Genomic DNA, 25,768 nt, shown 5'->3' on the forward strand with positions numbered 1-25,768 from the left:
CACCTAGAGTACTGTATACAGCAGTACAAAGCAGGGTCTGGAGGCCTCATTTCAAGAAAGATGTAGAGATGCTGGAACAAGTACAGAGAAGGGCAACAAGATTAGTGAATGGAACAAAGGGGTGCTCTTACGAAAAAAGGCTTAAGTTTTGCAAATTACAGTGTCTGGAGACTAGGCACCAGCGAGGTGATCTGATAGAGGTGTATAAAGCCTTGAATGGTTTGAGCATGCTCAATGCTGATGGGATTCTTCCTCTTGCTCAGAATAATCACCTGAGAGGGCATAAATTCAGATTGAGAAAAGACAGATGTAGGATAGACGTGAGGAAATTTGCCTTTAGGGTGGTTGGTTGGTGGAATAGACTTCCCTTGTCGTGGAAGTTGATAGCCTAAATAAGTTTAAGGCTCAGCTGGACAGGTATTTCAAACGAACAGAGAGGTGAAGTGGAAGTGGTTATTTTTTATTTATTTATTTTTTTTTTTTTTGGCTGATGCTGCATAAGCTTGCTTTCTTGCATCAAATGCCTCTACTAATGCTAATATCGATCATTTAGAACATAATTATTCCAATGAAATTCTTACTTCTGAATATTGAGTGAATTTTGAACTTTACTTGTATTTTATATGCTCATATTTTTTATTACCTTCTAAAATGAAATATAAGCTGAATATTAAGCTGAACACAGCCACAACTTCTATTTTGTGATTAATAACAGAAAATACTGGGCACACGAATTATGGATTTTCAGATAATCAGAAATAGTTCTGGATTCTAGAATACCAAACACAGTGCCATATTAAAATGCAGTAGTGTCTTGGTATCCCAACACATTTACGCACATCCCTGGTTATTATACCAATTTACACATAAGATTCTTTCTCACCAAGCCATAACACAACTTTTGCAATAAAATCCTATGTCACGGATAATACTATCTTATGCCTTGGACAATAATCTTGCAAAAAATTTTTTTCCAAACCCCCATGTCCATGCACACATACCTTATTTTTGCTTTTTTCTCTATTAATCTGTTAATCATATGAACTAAGTCTTCACATGAATGTAATATGAGAATACAGTTACACATTAGATCCAAATACATTAATATGCAATTTGATCACTGAACTGTATGCTCAGAAGTACAAAAAAATTTACAGAAGTAAGCCAGAAATTAAAGAACATGAAAAATAATTAAAGCATATGAGCAAATTTATATTTTGATCAAGAATAACATTACAAATGCATCCTTTTATAATGGCATTCCTGATCAGATCTTTCACACAGAATTTTGGAATGACCCAACAGTTTCTGTAGGTTAGTAGGAAAGGCAGCCTATTGAGAATATAAAGTTTTGCTGCTATTAATAGGTCTCACTGCTTTTCTTGTCTCCTGGTATAATATGTTCAGCTCTGCCTTTAATTGTTGTATCTCTTTTTCTTCTTTCCACTGTTGACATGCCCAAGAGTATACAGGGTGATCTCCTTGGCAGTTAATATGTTGGTTTTGCAGCTGAACATAATGTAATTTCATGGTCCTTTGCACCATATCAAGAACATGCAAGGGCACCACAACAGGCAGGCAATTTTCAAGTATCCATATTTGTGACACTTAAAATAGCGTAGTGGATTAGGGACATATGACTTTACTGGGCAGACATGTAAATAGCTGTAACAGATAGATATTGGTGAATTAAAGGTAAATATAAGGTTTCTAGTGGAGATTAGATTCCCAACCCTAAGCACAAATATCTGTTTTGCAGCTGTCATTCCTTGGGATTTCATCTCAGAACAGATTTCCTCTTTCAGCTCTTCAAGGAGATCCCACATTTCAGGATGAGTTCAGTGTCTTGTGCTGTGTTACATTAATTGGGGTATTCCTCAATAGAGGTGGCTCATGGAACCTGTTATGAGTGTTTGACTAGGACATCTCCAGAATGCAGTTTGATAGATTTAGGAAAGCCTACCAACTTTCCAAATCCTCAATAAAGAAGGGTGAACATCTATTTTTTTTTATTTGGGTCAACATCTAATTTTTCTGCTAGGGACCATATTGAGGCCCTAGTATGAGAGTTTATATCAGGATTCATGGAGTCTTTCATTCTGGTACAACTAGACCCAATTTTGGTCAGTGCCTGGCCAACTGTCTCCAACCATGACAACAGAGCCCAAATGGTATGCCCCTCCCCTTGAACTACGAGGGGAGGGCATATCATTGACATCATCAAACTTTGTGCAGGCAAACCCACTAGCCATCATCCTGGGGAAACCACCCATCTTTGCAAAGCAGGGGCCAAAGTGGTGTGGGAGGGATTCCTCCTTTTGAGTTGTGGCAAAAAAAACATGCCTCAGTGTATGACAAACACACTAGATTCCTATGATGTTAGCCTGGAACCTAGGCTGTGGGCACTGAATCCCAATGATATTAATGTGGAAATCCAGTAGCATCATCAGACGTTCCCCTCACCACATATAGATGTTTACATCAAGGGATCCCATGTCAGGCCAAGATTTTTATGGAAATCGACTTTTTTTTACTTCTTGAATGAAGACCAGTCTTATTTCATTTTCTATTAGTAAATGTGACTTGAGTAATTTTTTGTGTTTATCACTAGATCAATTGAATGCAGGTATTTATTGAGGCTTTTCTGCATGGTAAACTCCTGGTTAATGGTTATGACTTCATGGGATTCTTTTGATAATTTTAAAATTTTATTGGATTTAATAAAATATTTTAAATTATCAGCACAGGATATGTATTCTGTGTTTGATGCTAAATATGGGTGTAAGGGCTGTTGCAAAAAGAGTATATCATAGGATACCTACTTGTGGGACATCTTTGGCAAGCATTTAGTTGCACTGAAAAATATGACTAATTTTTAGCCAATCTGAATTTTAGTGAACATTTAGCAGTGCTCCATTTGTTTTTGAAGCAATTTTGAAGGATGTGGATTTGAGAAAGTATTGAAAGCATATCATATGCTGATTTCAGCTCAAGAAATACGATATCCATTTGGGACTTGTCATTGAGAGCACAAATTTTGAATAATGTATTGAGAAGGTTAGTACATGTTGATCTCTTACAAATTGTTATATAAAGGTGGGGTGGTCTAAGCTTGAAGCAGTGCTGAGTCAAAGCTGGTCTGGCTGCTTTCTCAAAAAATTTCAAGGAGGCTACAAATTTTAGAGTGTTACATAATCAGTTGGTCTTCTTGAGTTTCTTTTCTGTATGTGTATGACAAGATACTGATTTCATAATTTTAGGATATTGCCACAGGAAGTGCTCAGAAGCACAAAACATTTTTGTTATATAGATGAACCAAGAAATCCAAAATATACAGGCTACAGATTTTCATTATAAACAATGAAAAATCCATCTGGGCTCACTATGCTTTGTTGGGAAGGGCATATATAATTTTTTTTCAGGTATTCACGATTGATTTGAAATTCAAAAGGTTGGAAGGATTCACTGGTCATATTTGGGAGATCAGGTAGTGCTAGGTCCTCTGGTCAGAGGTAATCCTTGAATGGTTTTTTTTTTTTTTTTTTATTCCATCTGTGCGCATTTGGTTTTCCTTCCCATTATTTTTGAGCTTTTGATTTTCTTAATTAACTGAATCTAGATAAACTTGTCTCCTCATTTTGATCAACTTAGCTCTATCTCTACTTTTTTGAATGTAATTAATTCAACTTATTTTTTTTTATAAATAAATAGGCCCAAACAGTTGGTTTTGTAATTTCTATCATTAATATAATACAGTATTTAGTCAATTTTAGTCACTTTATAATAAATTATTCAGTTTTAATGCTTGTTTTGCACAAAATTTGAAATGACACAATTTATGTTTCCACTACTTTATAAACTTATTTCTGATTCAGTGAAGATATGTTTAATTTTCAAAACACAAGAACTTACCATCCAGAATATCCAAGGAGTCCACAATGATTGCACACATCAACTTGAAAAGCATCACTGGACAGCATTAATCTTTCTAAAAGCAACATGCTTGAAGAAAAAAAATTATAAAATAAATAATAAATAAATAAATAATTTGTTTTTAAATTACAGTTATCTCCTGCTTAGGAATTTTAACTGATCCCATGAAACTTGAGCACTAAATAAATCCATATTAAGCAGGGACTTTCCCCGAGTAATATTGTAAATAACTAACTAATAGCACTAGTTGGCATATGTTAGCTGATTTAAAGGCATTTTCTATGTAACAATATTAAATAAAACATTTACAGCTATAACCCATTAGCAATTACATAAATTTTTTTATGGAATCAATGTATGAGGCTAAGAAGACATTCCAAAAAAAAAAAAATATATATATATATATATATATATATTGAAAGCATAGGGTGCTGATATTTATGAATAATCCCCCTAAACTTCAAACTTACCATCACCAATAAATTACAAGTAGATAAACAACGAAAAGCTAAAATATCATTTTAATAATGGTAATATTTATTTTTAATTAAAAAAAAAAAACCTTCACAGATATAATTTTAAAATTTGATTTTTACACACTAAATTCAATCAGCATGGCAACCAAGTTGAAATTTTATTGAAATTAAATTGAAATCATGACTCAGACCAGAGCAGCAAAGCAAAAGGCTCAAGCTAATGGGAGTGCTTTGGCTCAGGGAAGAAATAGGGGGGGGGGGGGGGCAGTTGCCCTCTGAATCACAGCCTTTTAAAATGCACTGCTTGCATGATGTTTGTGGAGCAATCGGGTACGGTACATGATATTGCCATGGGGAATGTCTTTGTATATGCATGATATAAGGAGTGTAAGGAAATCAGGCGAAAACTCAGCATTGTTATGGGCCTATATGAGAGCTTGAAGGACAGGGTGGATGCCCTTGAAGGATCTAAATTGAGGGGCCCATCAAGCTCTCAGCTGCCCACATCAATGCCAGAGCTTGCACTTGGTCATCATGCAACACGGTGGCAACCCCCAAGGCAGAATGCATTGGTCCAACAGGAACTAGTAGTTGTTGGTGACTATTGTCAGGGAAATGGGGAACATGCTTTGTAAAAAGGATTAGTGGAACAGGACCAGGGTATGTCTGCCAGGGGCAAAGGTTGATGACATTGTAGAGTGGATATCATCTTTTAAGGGCACAAAAAGTGATATTGTTGTACATGTTGGCACTAATGATATTAAAAGTAGGAGACCGGCAGAATTACTTAACAAATACAAGTCACTGTTGAAAAAAAGCCGTGAATTAGGGTTGAATTTGAAAGTGTCTGCAATTCTGCCCAGACATGATAGGAGGGAGTATATGATGAGAGCCTTGTCAATCAATTCGGCCCTGGAAAGACTGTGCAAGGCTTAAGGGGTAGAATTTTTTTCAGCCTGGTCTGTACTTGTTAAAAGGAGATATTGCTTCTACAGGGATATAATACACTTAAATAGAAAGGGTGCAAGAATGTTTGCTGATGCTATCGAGGCAGTCTTAGGTCGGAAAACTGCTATCTTGGGGGGGATACAAGGACTAATAGATTAATAGTAGCCACTGGCAGAGGTGAAGGTGATTCTTGCACTGCTTCTATTGGAATGAGCAGCAGCCTGGAAAACAAGAATCAGGATATTTCAGAGACTGCTGGAAGTCATTGAAGTACAAGTAAACACATGGGTTGTGTTAGAGTAGCTAAGAAAAGGAACAGGTGCATGTATACTTGCGTGTACACCAATGCTAGGAGTTTGGTAAATAAATTTGATGAATTTGAGGTATTGCTCAAAACATCAAAGGCAGATATTGTTGGGATATCAGAGACGTGGTGTCACACAAATATAAGGAATGCAGAACTGGAATTTGGGGAGTACAATGTGTACAGAAAGGATAGACAAGATAGGAAGGGAGGAGGGGTTATGCTATTAGTTAAGAAATACAAAATCCAAGGAAGTGAAGCCAGTCGACATCGCTGGACAGTGCAGTGTCAAGTCAGTTTGGTGTGACATAAGCATTGAGAGATCAAAATTGAGAGTAGGAGTGTGCTATAGGCCTAATGATTCTGATGAGTATAATAAGAAACTGTACAGGGAAATAGAGTGGGCCAGTAAATCAGAGAGATTTAGTAGGCCAGTAAACCAGTAAGTCTTATAATGGGGGATTTTAATTTCCAGGATATTGATTGGAATTTGTGGATTGGTCACTCACACACTAGCAAGGCTTTTGTGGATTTATTGAATGATTGTTTTCTACATCAGCATGTTTGGGAGGCAACTAGAGGGAGTAATACTCTTGATCTGATTATCAGTAGTGATTCTTCATGCATTAAGAATCTGCGGATAAGGGAACCACTAGGTGGCAGTGATCACAGTGTGCTGAAGTGGGATTTACTCAAAGAGGTAACTACCATCACGGGTAAAGGGAAGGGTTTTTGGTTTCGTAAAGGTGACTACAATGGTCTGAGACAGTATTTTAATTCTATACAGTGGGACCAACTGATGATGTTACCAACAGCAAATTCAAAATGGGAAGCAGTCAAAAAACTTATCTTGGAAGCTACTAGGCTTTACATACCAACTAAGAAATATTGTTCAAGGTTTAGGCCTAAATGGATGTCAGATGAACTAATGAGACATATGGCAGAGAAGAAAAATGCATGGAATACATATAAATTAATGGAAGCCTATGATAGATATAAGTTCTCCCTATGTGTCTGTGGAAGAGATACGTGGATGATACTTTCTCAATTATTCGAAAGAGGAGGTAAGATGAGGTGTTAAATTTTCTTAATAGTTTCTCAATTCACCTCGTTCATACAATTCACCTCGGAGGTAGAAGGAGGGGTTTTGCCGTTCTTGGATGTGTTGGTCTAAAGAGAAGGCCCGTGTCTAAAGACCAAAGTTAATAGAAAACCCATGTGTAAAGGTCAATATTCGCATTATAATTCAGCGCAGGCCAACCATCACAAGAATAGTGTGATTAGAGCACTAACAGACGGCAAAGTCACATTGTAGTACCTCCGAGAATAGAAAGAAAGAGTATGAGCGCATCTCGGCAGATCTCCTGAAGTGTGCCTACTCCCCAGAGGATCATAGAGAAATATATTAGAGGAGAACAGAGGAGAGGTGAGTCTTTTACGCCGATAGCCTCCGCATACACTCCGGGTTTAACGGAGCATATAGCTCGGGTATTACGAAACTACCAGACATGCTGTGGTAGCACGAAGTTGGTTGCAGCTTCACAGGTGAAAGACCCCATTTCAAACGAAAATACAAGTGGGGTCGTCTATAGCATTAAGTGTCCGGATTGTGGGGAATGTTATCTGGGGGAAACAAAGCGGCATCTCAAAGATCGTCTGGGGGGAGCACACAAAGGCGACAAGGAATGCAGACTACGGAAAATCCGCCGTGGCCGAACACTTTTGGAAGCAGCACCATATCTCCCCGAACGAAGCAGTTATCATTGACCGGGCGCATAGGTTTTGGGACCACAAGTGGCTCGAGAGCTTCCGGATTAGTTCCAATGAGAGCAATATTAATAGAGACGGGTATGCGTATCCATTCTCTCTTTGAGGCAGTCTAAGCCACTGAGCCACTTCCGGTTACGACACGCATGAGAACAGCGCACGTGCCATCGAATCACATGACACGTGCCATGAACCTGCAGGTATTTAAAGTTGCAATGTAAAGTAAAAAGGCATACTGTTGAGAAAGAAGGCGGAGCCTTCGAAAGCTTCATATATTTTATCGCTTTTAACCTGGTATATTTTATTGTATTTTATGATATTTTATTTGTTTTATATGCACTGTAAATAGTAGTTTATTGTAAGCTTAATTATAAAGTTATCAAAAAATTTTGGCTTTTGTTTTATTTTGTCATTTCAACATATGGTTCGTGAAAAAGACTTAAAATTTTATCATGAATAAACCCAAATACCAGAGGCCTATTTGGAGAATCAGAAAAGAGTTCTTTACCTATGTAAACTCTAGAAGGAAAGGGATGAATCAGATTGGTCCACTGGATATTGATGTCTCAACAGTTGAGGATCCTGCTCAGGTGGCTAACAAACTAAACGAGTATTTTGCATCTACATTCACACATGAGGGATTATTCAGGAAGGGGAATGCCAGAGGTGAAGTAAACTCTGGCAGTGAGCTAGATGATTTTGTAATAACTGAGAGGAAAGTGGAGGAGAAATTGTTGAGGCACCTGGGGTGGATGGGATCTATCCAATTATATTAAAGGAGGCAGCAAAGTAAGTAAGCAACCCCTTAGCCATAATTATGAGAGCTTCTTTGGACTCAGGGGAGGTACCCATAGACTGGAGATGTGCAAATGTGACCCCAATTCACAAAGGAGGATCAAAGGCTGATACAAGTAATTATAGACCTGTTAGTTTAACTTCTGTTCCAAGAAAATTAATGGAGGCACTGGTTAAAGAAGCACTGCAGGATCATCTAGCCTTATAGCTCAGACACAGCATGGTTTTTTTTAAGGGAAAGTCTTGCCTGACCAATTTGATTGGATACTATGGTGTAATCACAAACGAACTGAATGCAGTGAATAACTTTGATATATATTTGGATCTTAGAAAGGCTTTTGATACTGTTGCACATGGAAGACTGCTGCACAAATTGGAGCAGTGTGGCATTGGAGGCAAATTGCTGCTATGGATAAAGGGATGGTTGAGGGGGAGAAGACAGAGAGTGGTAATCAATGGACACTGCTCATTGTAGACTAATGTTATTAGTGGAGTCCCTCAGGGTTGGGCCCATTATTGTTTTCTGTATTTATAAATGATATTAACGATGGTATATCAAGCTTAAGGTCCAAGTTTGCAGACGACACAAAGGTTGGCAGGGTTGTTAAGGACACTACTAATGCTATGCTGCTGCAACAGGATCTGGAAAGTTTGAGCAGATGGGCTGAGAGATGGCAAATGAAGTTCAACATTGACAAATGTAAAGTACTACATATGGGAAACAGCAACCCCAGAGCAACGTATCAACTCTGTGGTACTACAGTGACAGTGGCAGAGAATGAAACGGACCTGGGGGTAATTGTACAGGCAGATATGAAGTTCTCTGAGCAGTGCAGACGGGCTGCAAGAGTAGCTCACGGTGTCTTATCAATGATATACAGGAATTTTTCTAGCAGGGAGGTGATTATTCCCTTGTATAAGGCAATGGTCAGGCCACACCTTGAGTACTGTATAAGTGTCTGGAGGCCTCATTTCAAGAATGTCTGCCAGGGGCAAAGGTTGATGACATTGTAGAGCGAATATCATCTTTTAAGGGCACAAAAGGTGATATAGTTGTACACGTTGGCACTAATAATATTAAGAGTAGGAGACAGGCAGAATTACTTAACAAGTACAGGTCACTGTTGAACAAAAGCCGAGAATTAGGGTTGAATTTGAAAGTGTCTGCAATTCTGCCCAGACACGATAGGAGGGAGTATATGATGAGAGCCTTGTCGATCAATTCGGCCCTGGAAAGACTGTGCAAGGCTCAAGGGGTAGAATTTTTTTCAGCCTGGACTGTACTTGTTAACAGGAGAGATTGCTTCTACAGGGATGGGATACACTTAAATAGAAAGGGTGCAAGAATATTTGCTGATGCTATCGAGGCAGTGTTAGGTGGGTCGGAAAACTGCTAGCTTGGGGGGAGACAAAGACCAATAGATTGACAGTAGCCACTGGCAGAGGTGAAAGAGATTCTTGCACTGCTTCTATTAGAATGAGCAGAAGCCTGAAAAACAAGATGCATGGTATTTCAGAGACTGCTGGGAGCCATTGCGGTACAAGTAAACACATGGGTTGTGTTAGGGTAGCTAAGAATAGAAACAGGTGCAGGTATACTTGCGTGTACACCAATGCTAGGAGTTTAATAAATAAATTTGATGAATTTGAGGTATTGCTCAAAACATCAAAGGCAGATATTGTTGGGATATCAGAGACGTGGTGTCACACATATATAAGTGATGCAGAACTGCAATTTGGGGAGTACGTCTACAGAAAGGATAGACAGGATAGGAAGGGGGGAGGGGTTATGCTATTAGTTAAGAAACACATAAAAACCAAGGAAGTGAAGCCAGTCGACATCGCTGGACAGTGCAGTGTTGAGTCAGTTTGGTGTGACATAAGCATTGGGAGATCAAAATTGAGAGTAGGAGTGTGCTATAGGCCTAATGACTCTGATGAGTATAATAAGGAACTGTACAGGGAAATAGAGTGGGCCAGTAAATCAGAGAGTCTTATAATGGGAGATTTTAATTTCCCAGATATTGACTGGAATTTGGGGGCTGGTTACTCACACACAAGCAGGGCTTTTGTGGATTTATTGGATGATTGTTTTCTACATCAGCATGTTCGGGAGGCAACTAGAGGGAGTAATACTCTTGATTTGATTATCAGCAGTGATTCTTCATGCATTAAGAATCTGCAGATAAATGAACCACTAGGTGGCAGTGATCACAGTGTGCTGAAGTGGGATTTACTGAAAGAGGTAACTACCATTAGGGGTAAAGGGAAGGGTTATTGCTTCCGTAAAGGCGACTACGATGGACTGAGACAGTATTTAAATTCTATACAGTGGGACCAACTGATGATGTTACCAACAGCAAATTCAAAATGGGAAGCATTCAAAGAACTTATCTTGGAAGCTACTAGGCTTTACATACCAACTAAGAAATATTGTTCAAGGTTTAGGCCAAAATGGATGTCAGATGAACTAATGAGGCATATGGCAGAGAAGAAAAATGCATGGGATACTTACAAATTAACACATGACACAGAAGCCTATGATAGATACAAGTTGATATGGAACCAAGTTACAAAGGAGGTTAGGCAGGCGAAGGCAGATTACGAGAAATCCTTGGCAAGGGATGCAAAGAAAAACAGCAAAGAGTTCTTTACTTATGTAAACTCTAGAAGGAAGGGGATGAATCAGATTGGTCCACTTGATATTGATGGGTCAACTGTTGAAGATCCTGCTCAGGTAGCTAACAAACTAAATGAATATTTTGCATTGACATTCACACATGAGGAGTTATTCAGCAAGGGGAATGCCAGAGGTGTATTCAACTCTAGCAGTAAGCTACAGAATCTTGAAATAACTGGGAGTAAAGTAAAGAGGAGAAACTGTTGAAGATAAACACAAGAAAGGCACCCGGGGTGGATGGGATCTATCCAGTTATATTAAAGAAGGCAGCAAAGGAAGTAAGCAAACCCTTAGCCATAATTATGAGAGCTTCTTGGACTCAGGGGCGGTACCCATAGACTGGAAATGTGCAAATGTGACCCCAATTCACAAAGGAGGATCAAAGGCTGACACAAGTAATTATAGACCTGTGAGCTTAACTTCTGTTCCAGGAAAATTAATGGAGGCACTGGTTAAAGAAGCACTGCAGGATCATTTAGACAAGACTTCAGTTATAGCTCAGACACAGCATGGTTTTGTTAAGGGGAAGTCTTGCCTGACCAACTTGATTGCATACTATGATGCAGTCACAAAAGAACTGGATGCAGGGAATAACTTTGATATTAGAAAGGCTTTTGATACTGTTGCACATGGAAGACTGCTACACAAATTGGAGCAGTGTGACATTGGAGGCAAATTGCTGCTATGGATAAAGGGGTGGTTGAGGGGGAGAAGACAGAGAGTGGTAATCAATGGACACTGCTCATCGTGGACTAATGTTATTAGTGGAGTCCCTCAGGGCTCAGTGTTGGGTCCATTATTGTTTTCTGTATTTATAAATGATATTGATGATGGTATATCAAGCTTAATGTCCAAGTTTGCAGATGATACAAAGGTTGGCAGGGTTGTCAAGGACACTACTGACACTATGCTGCTGCAACAGGATCTGGGAAGGTTGGGCAGATGGGCTGAGAGGTGGCAAATGAAGTTTAACATTGACAAATGTAAAGTACTACACATGGGAAACAGCAACCCCAGAGCAACGTATCAACTCTGTGGTACTACACTGACAGTGGTAGAGAATGAAAGGGACTTGGGGGGTGGTTGTGCAGGCAAATATGAAGTTCTCTGAGCAGTGCAGACGGGCTGCAAGAGTAGCTCATGGAGTATTGTCAATGATATACAGGAATTTTTCCAGCAGGGATAAGGAGGTGATTATTCCATTGTATAAGGCAATGGTCAGGCCACACCTAGAGTACTGTATACAGGTCTGGAGGCCTCATTTCAAGAAGGATGTAGAGCTGCTGGAACGAGTACAGAGAAGGGCAACAAGATTAGTGAATGGAACAAAGGGGTGCTCTTACGAAGAAAGGCTTAAGTTTTGCAAATTACAGTGTCTGGAGACTAGGCACCAGCGAGGTGATCTGATAGAGGTGTATAAAGCCTTGAATGGTTTAAGCATGCTCAATGCTGATGGGATTCTTCCTCTAGCTCAGAAAAATCACCTGAGAGGGCATAAATTCAAATTGAGGAAAGACAGATGTAGGATAGACGTGCGGAAATTTGCCTTTAGCCAGCGGGTGGTTGGTTGGTGGAACAGACTTCCATCCCTTGTGGTGGAGGTTGATAGCCTAAATAAGTTTAAGGCTCAGCTGGACAGGTATTTTGAACGAACAGAGGGGTGAAGTGGAAGTGGGTTTTTTTTTTTTTTTTTTTTTTTTTTGGCTGATGCTGCATAAGCTTGCTTTCTTGCATCAAATGCCTCTACTAATGCTAATGCTAATGCTAAGAAGGATGTAGAGCTGCTGGAACGAGTACAGAGAAGGGCAACAAGATTAGTGAATGGAACAAAGGGTTGCTCTTACGAAGAAAGGCTTAAGTTTTGCAAATTACAGTGTCTGGAGACTAGGCACCGGCAAGGTGATCTGATAGAGGTGTATAAAGCCTTGAAAGGTTTGAGCATGCTCAATGCCGATGGGATTCTTCCTCATGCTCAGAATAATCACCTGAGAGGGCATAAATTCAGATTGAGGAAAGATAGCTGTAGGATAGATGTGCGGAAATTTGACTTTAGCCAGCAAGTAGTTGATTGGTGGAACAGACTTCCATCTTTTGTTGTGGAAGTTGATAGCCTAAATAAATTTAAGGCTCAGCTGGACAGTTATTTTGAATGAATGGAGGGGTGAAATGGAAGTGGTTTTTTTTTTTTTGGCTGATGCTGCATAAGCTTGCTTTCTTGCATCATATGCCTATGCTAATGCTAAATAAAGTTTCTGCTTGAGAGTATTTTATTTTTTTTTAAAAGCACAATGAAAAAACACTACGATAGTTTCAAAAAATCAACTTATTTGATAAGAGTTATTTCTTAGTTTGATTTTGCCAAGTTATTGTTTGCACATAGAATTTTGGCAGATTCTCAAAATCAGAATCATGGTTGCCACGAGAGAGAGAGAGATATATCTGAATTTTTTTTTTTAACTCATCACATATACATTAAAAAGATATGCTGTTAAACATTGTTTAAAAAACTTGAGATAAAAATACAGGCAATTTAATAAAACATTTCTGTCTGCTGTACTAAATTCCCACAGTATGTTACCACTGCATAGGATTACTAGTAATTCAATATGTTTGTAGTCTTTTCATGTTAAGGCTACTAAAGCTATGAGGCATCTTTTCACAGTGTCTGTAAATTGCATATATTCTATTATAATAAATAAATAAATTTTCTGTTTATACTCCCCGACGACCAAACGGTCAGAGGAGTTCCCAAGATAGACAGATTACAAGAAACAGCACCGTATTCAGTAGTCAAGGGCTTGAACCCCGGTCACTCAAGGCATGTGTACTTATGCACCCGCGCGTCTGACCACTAGGCTACGGCGGTGTTTTCCTGTTTTGCAGGATAAAGAGATTGAATTTCTGGAAGAAAAAACTGAATCTGGTCACAGTGTGAAAAAAAGTTATAAAAATTCCATTACATTCAACTTAGAAAAGTTTAAATTTACATCAGTTTCCCATGTCATAAATTTAACCTTTTTTTTTTTTTTAGAGTTAGGTTTAGTAGTATTTCTGATTTCAATTGAAATTCAGTACTGCAAATTCTTTATCAACTAAATGTTGAATTTTTGATAAAGTCAAATAAAAATTTTTTTGTAAGGTACTATGTTACAGCTGAGTAGACAAACTGGTTAAACTTCTATACACTGAGTGAACAATGTTTTTTTTTTTTTTTGTGGGGGAGGGAATGGTATTCAACCTAGCAATGATCAAACCCTACACTTATTACTCAGAAATCAAAATATCCTTTTAAAACTAAGCAAGCACTCAATACTGGGATACTGTAATGCATGGCTAGGATGAGTAAATTTATACATAATGGGAAGTACAAAAAAAAATTATTGAATAAAGATGCATTTACCTATAATTGTAATTAATTAGGTATCTGCATTATAGTGGGTGGAGCAAGGCAGATTGACACACTTTAAAATGCTGAAGTTTTATTATAATTCTTACAATGAGCAATTTTTAATATAGGTTACTTGAATCAAAGACATTTTTACTAGCTACTTGGTTTTAAAAATAACATCACTTAAGTGCCCTCCTTGCTTGTCAATACATTCTTGAATTCTTTTTGTAACATTCTGCATTACACAGTCTCATAGCATCATCACTAACTGCTTTAATCTCCTCCATGATGCTCTCCTTCATTTTGGCAACTGTTCAAGATTTGTTGGTGGAAACTTTATCCTTAAGATGGCTAACAAAAAGTAGTTTGGTGTAGAAAGATCGAGTGACCTAGCTGGTCACTGCAGCTGACACAACAAATTCATGTTTACATGTGCTGTGTGGGAAGTTGCCCCATCCTGCTGGAACTATACTAACTCTTGATCCTGAAGTTGCGGGGCTAAAAAAGTTTCCAACATGGATCCGTAATGCTCAGCATTTACCATAACAAAATTACCAGCATCCTCAAAAAAATACCGAACATAAACTAAATTATGCAAATCCACATCAAACCACAATCTTAGGACTGTGCAGTAGTCTTTCTTTGATCTGTTGCAGATTTCTATTGGACCAATACCAAAAGTTTTGTTTATTTACAGTGCCAAAGAGGTGGAAGTATGTTTCATTGCCATCAAATGGTTGTCAATTAAATTTATATTTTGGTGTAACAATCTTTGAAAATCTTGGAAAAACTGAAGATGAGCTTCTTTATCATGTTCATGTGATATAAAAACTGAATTAAGTATTACAGTTCATATTTAACAATTTATAAAATTATGTTTTTTTGCCTAATCAACTGCTGTTTTTATTGGGAAAACTGTTCACATTGTCAGTTTAAATTAAAACAACAACAAAAAAAAAGTCATTGTGTACTTATGAAACAGTTGTAAACAGATTTTATCTGAAAAGCAAAAAATTAAGACACAACAAGTGTAAGCATTTGGAGATGCAACATAACAGCTGAATGTGTTGATTGGTTGAAATAAGAGTTTTCTGGCATAAGGGTTTCTAAGGCCAAGATGTGACTATCCAAAATTTTCCTGTAAGAAAACTGTTTACTTTCAAGGCTATCTTGCATTACAGTCACTTATATAGTTGGATTTGTTTTAGATATCTGAAAAAGTCATCTAAATTTGCATTTTTCCTTATAATGTGTTACGAACAATGACTGCTGTAAGTTGGGTGAAACCTGAATAGCAGCCCTTTGGTTGCTATTATAATAACTACAGTCAATAAGAATGTGCTGTACTGAAAGTTTCCTACAATAATACTGATATTCGAGTGGATTATCTTCTTTCAACAGAAAGAAAATTTTTTTAAAGAAAATAAAAAATCATGTCCAACTTGCATGGCAATATGTTCCCTGGATAAAACTTCATGTCAATTTGATCTGAAGCTGGGAAGACAAATTTGTGTCTCTCCTTTATCTAGAATAATTTATTACTAGTTTCTGTTTGCTAGATTTGGACCCATTTTTCTCTCTCAAAGTTCTTTCTATTATCAATTTACAAGCACTCCCCAGCTGATGTAATACTTGACTTATGGAAATTCAACTTGACATATGTTTTTGCCGGCTGGTGCAAACTTAAAAAAATCACGGAAATGCATTTTTCATCCTGTAGGAATAAATGGAGGTATTGTGAAAATATCACAATGTTGAACTCAATAACACAGTTTTTTTTTTTTTTTTTTGGTAATTCGTACCAAGACCCCAGAAGTTGAAATTTTTGCTATATAACTAAGCTATTTATCGCTCTAAAAGATCATTTTTATAATGGAAATTGTACACTTTCATTGTTATTATATGTTCTGTTATAAGAATCAATTTTGAATGCTGTTGTTGTTGTTGTTGTTATGGGATTTCTGGCGCAAGGGCTACATAGGCCATATTGCGCCTATCAAAGTAAGTAGGTATACATGTGATAACTGCTCTGGGAGCAATTAGAGTTGGTCATACATTTTAATTTTTTTCAAGTAGGTGAAAAATTCGGAGAGTTTTGCATCATTACCTATGATGCTGTTGAGTGACAAGAGGTTTGAGATGGAGCTGAAAGTAGACTGTCGAGCAGTGTCGAACAAGCTACATTCAATCAGAATGTGCTTCATTGATAGCGGCTACAAACAGTGCGTGCACTGAGGAGGATCATTTCCTGTGAGCAGAAACAGATGAGTAAGGTGAGTGTGGCCAATTCGGGTTCTGGCTAGAAGTACTTCTTCCTTTCTGATTTTACGGAAGCTAGAGGTCCATAATTGAGGTTCAGGTTTCAATTGAAACAGTTTATTATGTGTTTGCTTTTTCCACAGAAGAGTCCATTGTTCCGTACATATTTCCTGTATTTTATGTTTATAATCAGGATAGGGAACAAGATCATTTGATAAGGCTACGTTGGAGGGATGCTTTGCTGCATGATCAGCACACTCATTTCCAGGAATACCGCTGTGGGCTGGGATCCAGGAGAAGACAACAGTGCAATGTTGCTCATGGAGATGTATCAGTTCTTGTCTTATTAGCTTTACCAAAGGATTGCAAGGTGAGGTGTTTGTGAGAGCTAAGAGAGCACTCTTGGAATCAGTGTACACTATACTTTTATTCATTGACAGGAGGGAAATATTTTCCAGGGCAAGTTTAATTGCATAGAGTTCAGCAGTATAGCTGCTGCATTCAGCTGGAAGTGGAAAAGAAACAGTTGTATTAGGGAAGACAGCAGCTGCACCCACTTTATTGCCCGACTTTGAACCGTCAGTGTAGATCTTAGAAAAGTGGGAATAATTTTCTTCATGGACAAGATGCAATTGTCTGATGTTAACATCTGCTACAGCACCTTTTCCCCATTTTTCAAAGTAATCATCATATGAAGGAGTTAAGGTAATCCATGGGGGATCCGGGTCTTTTAAATCTCTGATGATATTATGAAAGGAAATATTCCAGCATTCTAATAGGTTCTGTAATCTGATACCGGCAGGTCGGATTGTTCTGGGTTTGTTTCCATAGTGTGTTCTCCACTGCAGATCATACAGTAGTGGCCAAATAGGATGAGTGGGGAAGCTTTTAATTTTAGCAGAGTAGTTTAACAGTAACATCTTTCTCCTGATACTGAGTGGAGGTTCGTGAGCCTCAACATACAGACTTTGAACAGGTGATGTTCTGTATGCACCCAGGGCAATCCTAAGGGCAGCGTGTTGGATTGGAGCAAGACGAGCCAAAGTACTCTCTCTAGCAGAGTCATAGACAGGCGCTCCATAACCTAGGCGAGATCTAATTAGAGACCTATACATGTGGAGCAGGGTGTACCGGTCTGCACCCCAGGATGTACTAGAGACGACCCGAAGTATGTTAATTTTCTTAAGGCAGGTGGTTCGTAGGTGTTTAACATGCTCCTGAAAATTTAGATTCTTATCAAAAATTAGCCCTAGGAGACGAATACTGTTAACGATTGGAAGAGGATGATTGGCCAAGTGTAACTCGGGTTCTGGATGCATTTTGCGCTTGTTGCAGAAGTGCATGGCCATAGATTTGTGTTTTGATAATCGATATCCATTTTGTGTCATCCATAGTTCAATATTATTTATTGATATTTGTAATTGCCTCTCAATATAATTTATAGTCTGAGAATGGCAGGACAAGGTAAGATCATCAGCATAAATATATGAGTCAACAGTGTTTGGAATGCTGTTTGTGATATTGTTAATTCGTATAGCAAATAGAGTGGCACTGAGGACAGAGCCTTGAGGGACACCTTCTTCTTGTCTGTATGTGTGAGACAGAGCCTGCCGATATCGAACTTGGAATGTCCTGTGGCAAAGGAAGTTTTGGATAAAATATGGTAAATGCCCTTTCATATCTATAGAATGGAGATCCTTTAGGATTCCATAACGCCATGTTGTATCGAAAGCTTTTTCTATATCGAGACACACCATGACGAGATGTTGATTCCTGATAAAAGCGTTTCTTATGTTTGATTCAGCCTTTATCATGAGATCTAAGGATGATCTCTTCTTCCGAAAGCCGAACTGATTGTTGCTGATTATGTTTCTAGACTCAAGGTACTACGTCAGTCGACGGTGCACCATTTTTTCAAAAGTTTTACTTAAGCAGCTGGTTAGTGAGATCGGTCTGTAGTTGTTAGGGATCGAATGATCTTTTCCTGGTTTAGGGATAGCAATTACATATGAATGTTGCCAGGAGTTAGGAAATGTGTGTTCATAAAATATCCGATTGTAAAATTTTAGTAGAGAGGATAAGGATTGCTGATCTAGATTTTTAAGCATTACATAGTAAATTCCATCAGGGGCAGGGGCACTGTTGTGGGAAATATTTATAGATTCTTTCAATTCTGATAGTGTGAGCGGTTGATTATAGGGTAAACGGCAGGTAGTTTTGAAGTTTAGTTTGAATTTCTCAGCATCGGCTTTAATTTTTTGGAATGATGGATGATACGCGATGGAGGCGGACAATTCAGAGAACACAGTTCCTAAGGCATTTGCAATATCTTCTGGATTAGAGATCTCCTTCCCATTCCAGTTAAAAATAGGTGCAGTTAATGTAGGGTATTTACCAACCCGCACTGGACCAGCGTGGCAGATTATGGTCCATTTCCCTCAGCATGAATTGTTGAGGAGGCTTCCATCCTGCAGTGGGTTGATAATGGCTGCACTTTACTTTTACTTTTTTATTTACCATTTAGCTGCCTTATTTTTTTCCATATTATTCTGGCTTCGGTGTCTTTATTGATTGATGAAGCAAATTTTATCCAAGGGTCCTTTTTAGCCTTTCGCCTGATGTACCGTGCTTTGGCTTTAAGTTTCTTATAATTGATAAGGTTGGCAGTGGTAGGGCATTTTCGGAATAAGTTCCATGCTGCATTCTTTTCTCTTTTCACCTTATTACACTCATCGTTCCACCAGTGATTGGTATGTCTATGATTTCTTAATTGAGACTGTGGGATGGCAACCTTTGAAGCTGATAGTATCTGCATTGTGATATGTTTTGTGACAGTATTGATAGAGGCAGACTCAATGATGTGATCATCAAAAAAGATATGACTTTTGTATTTTGTCCAGTCTGCTTTAGAAAATTTCCATTTCATTTGTGGATCAGTTGTTTTGGAATTCGTGGTTTGGATTCTGCATATTACTGGATAGTGATCACTGTTGAGAGGATTGTCAAGTGTTGTCCATTCGACACTTGGGAAGAGGATCGGAGAGCAGATTGAGAGGTCTATTGCAGATGATGCTCCAGTAGGAAAATGAATGTAAGTGGGTAAACCTGTGTTCAGTAATGTTAAATTCTGTCTGTCTAGTAGTGTCTCAATGAGTTCTCCGCGTCTGTCTGAGACGGGGGATCCCCATAGTGGATGGTGTCCATTAAAGTCTCCTAATAGGCAAACTGGTGACGGTAATTGCAAAACAAGGTTTTCTAGTTCATGAATCGTACATTGCTGATTGGGAGGGAGATATATTGAAACGATCGTTAAAGAAATGCCAATCATTACACGAGCCGCAACAGCTTCTAAGGCAGTTTGAAGAGGAATTTGTTTACAAGGAACCCTTGAGTCTATGAGTATGGCCACTCCACCATGAGCACTGTTTGTCCTGTCTTGTCGAAAAAGAGTGTAATATTTAACTGACACGGACACTTGTGGTGTTAGATTTGTTTCTTGTAGGCATATGCTCACAGGATGATAACGATCAATTAGTTCATATATGTCGTCTATGTTGCTGCGAAAGCCTCTGCAATTCCATTGAACTATGTTGTTCATTGTGTTGGTTTTGAATTAGAAGTTGAATCTGTCTGTTTTTTAATGTTGCTCTGCTTGTGACGGTCAATTTTTATTTTGTCCTTTTTTGAAAAGAATGGACGTGTCTCTATGTCGTCTTCTGCATGAAGATCTAGAATGGGTTCATTACAAGTATTGTTTTCTGCAATATACATAGCTGTGTTATCAGATAATTTCTTTCTAACATGAACTGAATTTTCCTTCTGATCTGCAGTAACTGGATCTAATTTAGCAGTAGATGGTATCGAGATCGGGGTATTGTTTGTCCTATCTACTGTTTGGTGTTTTGTAGACTGTGATGCAGGTGATAGCAATGATCGAGCCCAATCAGAAATTGACACTTTTGGTGGGACTGATATATCTGTTTGTGTTGAAACTGTTTGTTGTCTTTTGGATGCTTCAGCATATGTACGCTTAGGCATGTTTTGTAGTAGGTTCTTTCTGGCTTCAGGGTATGTGACCTTGTTCTCCACTTTGTATTTTTGGATTTTTTTCTCCAGCTTCCATTGCTCACAGGATCTAGAAAAAGCTGAATGGTTGCCTTTGCAGTTTGGACACCGTGATGATTCAGCATTACAATCAGTATGGACATGTTCTTTTGAGCCGCAGTTTGAGCAAACTGAATCTCCTCGGCAGACAGTTTGGGAATGTCCAAACTTCTGACACTTGTAGCATCGAATAGGATTGGGTATATAAGGACGGATGCGACAGTTTAAGTATCCTGCTTTTACTGATGAAGGAAGGTTTGGTGTAGAAAAAGTGAGAATGATGCTATGAGTAGGAACAAATTCTCCATCTTTCTTCACCATTATTCGTCTTGCTTCAGTAACTTTCTGGTCTTGGAGTTCTTGAACAATTTCCTCCTCTTTGACGTTCAACAGATCCCATTCGGAAATTACTCCTTTGGAGCTATTCAGGGTAGCATGAGGAGATACTTTAGCAGGAACTCCACCAAACGATGTAAGTTTCAGAAGGGACTCAGAATGTTTACGATTGGTGGTTTCGACTAATAGGTCGCCAGATTTCAGTCTTCTTACCATTTTTGGTGATCCGGCTACACTTTCTAGACATTTCTGTATATAAAAAGGAGACAAAGTACCCAAAGACTGATTCGTTAGGGAAAGATGGATATTCCATTTGAGGTACATCTGTTTTCATCCTCTTCCGTGTTTGATAGTCAGAGTCAGTTTGTTGCAAATCCAAAGATGCAGGATTTACGGTCTTGAGAGGTGGAAAATTTTCGGTTTCCATAATTGCTCCTTTTGGCCCTGGAAGGATAACTTTTCCTTCCAGGTTTCCGGCCCCGCCACGGGGAGGCAGGAGCAGTGCCACAAGGTGACCAAGCTGCTGTTAGTTGTGTTAGTGAGATAAGAAAAACAAACAGAAAGGTGACTTTCCTTTCTGGGCCTTTGCCTACTACCTGTAGTGCGAAAGAGCTACTCTAATAGAAAATGAGGAAAACGGTATTTAGAACGAAAAAGAATCTATATCTGGCAAAAGCTCTTTAGGAGGATCGCTTTAACAAATGCACTGAAATTGCTTGGCCACGGAACGCTTGGCACCTGGGGCCATTTTGAATGCCTTTGTGATAATTTTCTAAAACATATTTCTGGACATCACTACCATAAAACAAAAACAATTTGCGTTTTCCGACTTCTTGGGCTTTTCTGTTAGCACAATCTATTATAAACGGGTAGTAAACTCGATTTTAATGCATTTGCGATAATACCAATAACTGGAATTCTGTGGGTTTTTATGTTACGGTATTATGGTGAAGTGAGTTCCCCTTCACTGAACTCTTCAATCATATAAAAAACATAAATAAATTTTCAGAATATTCTCTTCATTCCTATTTACTTAATACAATGGCGAAGGGAAGGGACCAATGGAAAGTGCAAGTGCTGGCAGTGATAGGAAACAAAACAAAATTGATTTAGAAATGAAGATGATTAATTAAGAAGTACGAAGCAGGACAAAGTTTGTCATCTACTGCACGGAATTAGGTCTCGCTCCTTCAACAACGAATACTATTTTAAGAGACAGTGCGTGGATAAAAGAACATGATAAAGGATCAATGCATTTAAGGTCAACAATGATCACAAAACAGCTTTCATGTGCTATATTGAAGATGGAAAAGCTATTAATAATATGGATGGAAAATGAGATCCAGAAGCAAGTGCCCCTGAGTTCAATGGCCATTCAAGCAAAAGCAAGAAGTATTTATGAAGATATTAAGGATAAGTACGGCAAACCCCAAGACAAGTTCATGGCAAGCAACAAGTGGTTTAATAAGTTCAAGCATCATGCTGGTTTCCAAAACATTAAAGTATGCGGTGAAGTCACCAGTGCCAATTCTGTAGCTGCTCAGAAATTTTGTGATGTGTTGCAAAAAACCCCTTCTATATCTTCACAGCCCTCAAACTTCCACAGTGACATGCTTATCAGTTGGAGAGTTAATTCTAGCAACGGCGCTCGAAAGGTAAAACTTGCTGAGGTCATGCCTGTCTCCGCTCTGCTCTCTTTTTGTAATTTTATAATTTTAATAAAATTTTTGTAATTTTGTTCACTTTTGTAATTTATCCTGCACATGAGATAAAAAAATTGAATAAATAATTCTATTTACATGTTCGGTGAAAATTTCTTTTTTGCTTAAATCAAATTCAGCACGCATAGTTGCGAGTATTGCATAAGCATTTAGGGAAATTCCAACTTATGTAAAAACGCAACCCTTATGTAAGTCGGGGAGTGGCTGTATAGTCTGCATATGGCACAAGAAACTCTGCTGGAACTGTTCAAATTGACTGGATGTTTTGCTGCTTCATCTGCTAGCTCATGACCTGGAATTCCATAATACTCCGGGATCCAGCAAAAAGTGACAGAATGGATGTCTCTCAAAGTCAAATAAATACAGCAATTAAAGAATCAGTATATATTAACCCAGCAGTGGTCATACACAACTGATCAGGTTCTGTAGGGGGGGGGGATTTTTTATTTTATTTTTTCATTCAAGCTTAGTGACAGAAACTAGATCTAAATATAGACCTAGTTTAATCTGAGTTGTTTTTGAAGGCAATATTTTTTGGTATTTTTTGATATCAAAGGTATTTTGATATCAAATGAATTCCATTCATGTTCAATGTTATGCACCAGTTCTGTCCTCTCACTTTCTAAATATAGCATTGTCTCAACCTTGGGAGGCTTTCCCTTTCCTTGTGATCTCTCCTCCCTAATTCTGTTTCCCCAATTGTTCCATGATCTTTCTGCAACTTCGGTAGTGATTATTTCCTCTAAATCTTTTCACCCTTAAGCATTATTCCTAACTCTAACTCATTATTCATAATCCTCAAGTTAATCTAGTCCCCAGATCTCAATCACCCTGAACTGTCTCAAGCAATTTCTGCTGATCTCTAATACCCTCGTTCCCAGGAGCAAGGGCTCCTGGTTTCACATTTGTGTAACCAAGCATGCCTCAGACAATATTTGAGCAGCTCATCATCTCCAACCACACCTAATACATAATTTATTCAATTGTCACCCCCCCTGCAACTCCCTTTAGATCAATTATTCCATGAAGTTTCTGAAACTTCAGGAATCATTATTTCCTCCAAATAGTTTAGCATTATTCATAATCCTCAGTCAATTAAAATGGGTCCAATATCTTGATTGTTCAAAACCACATCAGATAATTCCATATGATTTCCACTACCCATGAACTGTGAACTGCAGTTCTGGTAGTTCTTCCTGTTCTATTCAGGAATCTTTGCAGTTCTGGTAGTTCAGGCCTCTTCCATTCAGGAGCCTCTCCAACAGGCAAGTTTTTTTTACTTTTTTTTTTTTTTTTTAACAACATTTTGGTTTGTGGTATTTCTCTCATATTATATATCTTTCCCTCAAATTGTGTGTGTTTGTGTACATATTGCTGTAAGGTATAATGATTGGCCTATGTGCAATTTTTTTTTCACACTCTACAAATTTGGGTTTCAGTATGTGTGTATATGGGTATGTTTTTGGCACTGGAAAGACAAGCCATAGACACCCCATATATTATGATTTTGAAGAAAATATATGTGAACACTACCTCCTTTATTAGACTAGACCAGTGCTTCTCAAAGTGGGCGATATCGCCTCCTGGGGGGGCATTTGAATTATCCATGGGGGCTTTAAGCATGAAAGGGGGCGGATGGCACACCATCAATGATTGGCCATTACAAGGGCTTTATAGCTTATTTAAAAAATGCTGTGCCAAATATTATTACTGTTCATTGTGTCATTCACCATCAGTAATTAGTTGCGAAAAAACTTAGTGATCAACTGCACAATTCTCTACAAACTGTTATTACTGCTATAAACAAAATTAAAGCACATTCTTCGAATGATCGTATATTTTGAAAGCTTTGTGATCAAAACAGTGAAGATTTTGAACGATTGCTACTTCACTCCGAGGTTCGGTGGCTGTCAAAAGGCAACTGTCTCAACAGATTTTATGAACTCTTTAATACTAGTGTCGAGTTTTTTGAAGATAGGAACAACAACCTTGGTAATTAACCTCAAGAAAATGAAAACTGATATCGCTTATCTTGCAGATTTATTTACTAGATTCAACTCAATGAACTTACATTTACAAGGACAAGATGTAACTCTTATTAAGGGGAAACCTCAAATTTCAGAATTTATTTCAAAATTAAAGCTTTTTATGCGCAATGTAGGATGACGTGAATTGTATCAATTTCCAAATCTGTTGGAAATAGAGAAAAAAGAAAAAATAGCTGATGAAACTCTACTAATTTTTTTGTAATCATCTAGAAATGCACAGAGATATGGAGGAAAGGTTCGAAGATCTCTTTAATTTGAAAATTCCAGATTGGGTTATAAAATAATTTTTTAAATAATAACGATGGTGAACGTTCTGTAGAAGAAGAATTGATTGAGTTACAAAATGAAGTTTAACTGAAGCCAAAATTTCAAAATTCGTATCAGGAATTTTGGTTACAAAAGAAAATCCCTGACTATTATCCTGCATTGTGGGGAATTGTAAAAAAATTACTTATTTCTTTCCAACATCATATCGAGTCGAAACCGATTTCAGTGCTGTATCTCAATTGCTGACAAAACAAAGAAATTGTCTGGATGTTGTTAAATGTGGCAATTTACGACTTCTACTTACAGATATTAAACCTAATATTGATAAGCTAATAAATCTCCACCAAGCTCATCCATCGCATTAAATATTAAAATAAAATTAACTATTTCCATTAATATCATGAATTATTTATCTAATTAATTTAATTTTTATGACTTAATTTAAGTGACTATAACTGACTTTATTTGTGTAGTTGTAATTTTTTACGAAGAAGGAATAAAGTGCAGTAAATAGTTTTCTTTATAATTCACATGCAGGGCTGCATTTACGTTTTTGGAGGCAAACAGACAAATATTCATTTCAGTTATTTAGCTTCACTTTATATTGGTGGGCTATAAAAAGGCCGTGGCGGGGGCCTTTTTTTAGGGGGGCGATGATCCAAAAAAGTTTGAGAAGCACTGGACTAGACAAAGACAGTAGCAAATTTAATGAGAAAGGAGTTCGACAAGGAGAGACAATATC

The 25,768-nt window shown here is 37.9% G+C and overlaps 1 protein-coding gene across 2 annotated transcripts in view; it reads right to left on the minus strand.

The window, feature by feature from the left end:
- The window catches only part of Polr3B (RNA polymerase III subunit RpIII128), a 527,342-nt gene that overhangs the window by 7,077 nt on the left and 494,497 nt on the right, over positions 1 to 25,768 (minus strand). For both annotated transcript variants that reach the window (XM_090375599.1, XM_090375592.1), the window contains one exon: positions 3,913 to 4,002. In XM_090375599.1, coding sequence (XP_090231725.1) covers positions 3,913 to 4,002 — 90 coding nt within the window. The remainder of the gene's footprint in view (positions 1 to 3,912; positions 4,003 to 25,768) is intronic.

This window comes from Mastigoproctus giganteus, chromosome 1, assembly GCF_048544385.1.
Source record: "Mastigoproctus giganteus isolate SK-2022 chromosome 1, ASM4854438v1, whole genome shotgun sequence".
NCBI lineage: Eukaryota > Metazoa > Arthropoda > Arachnida > Uropygi > Thelyphonidae > Mastigoproctus > Mastigoproctus giganteus.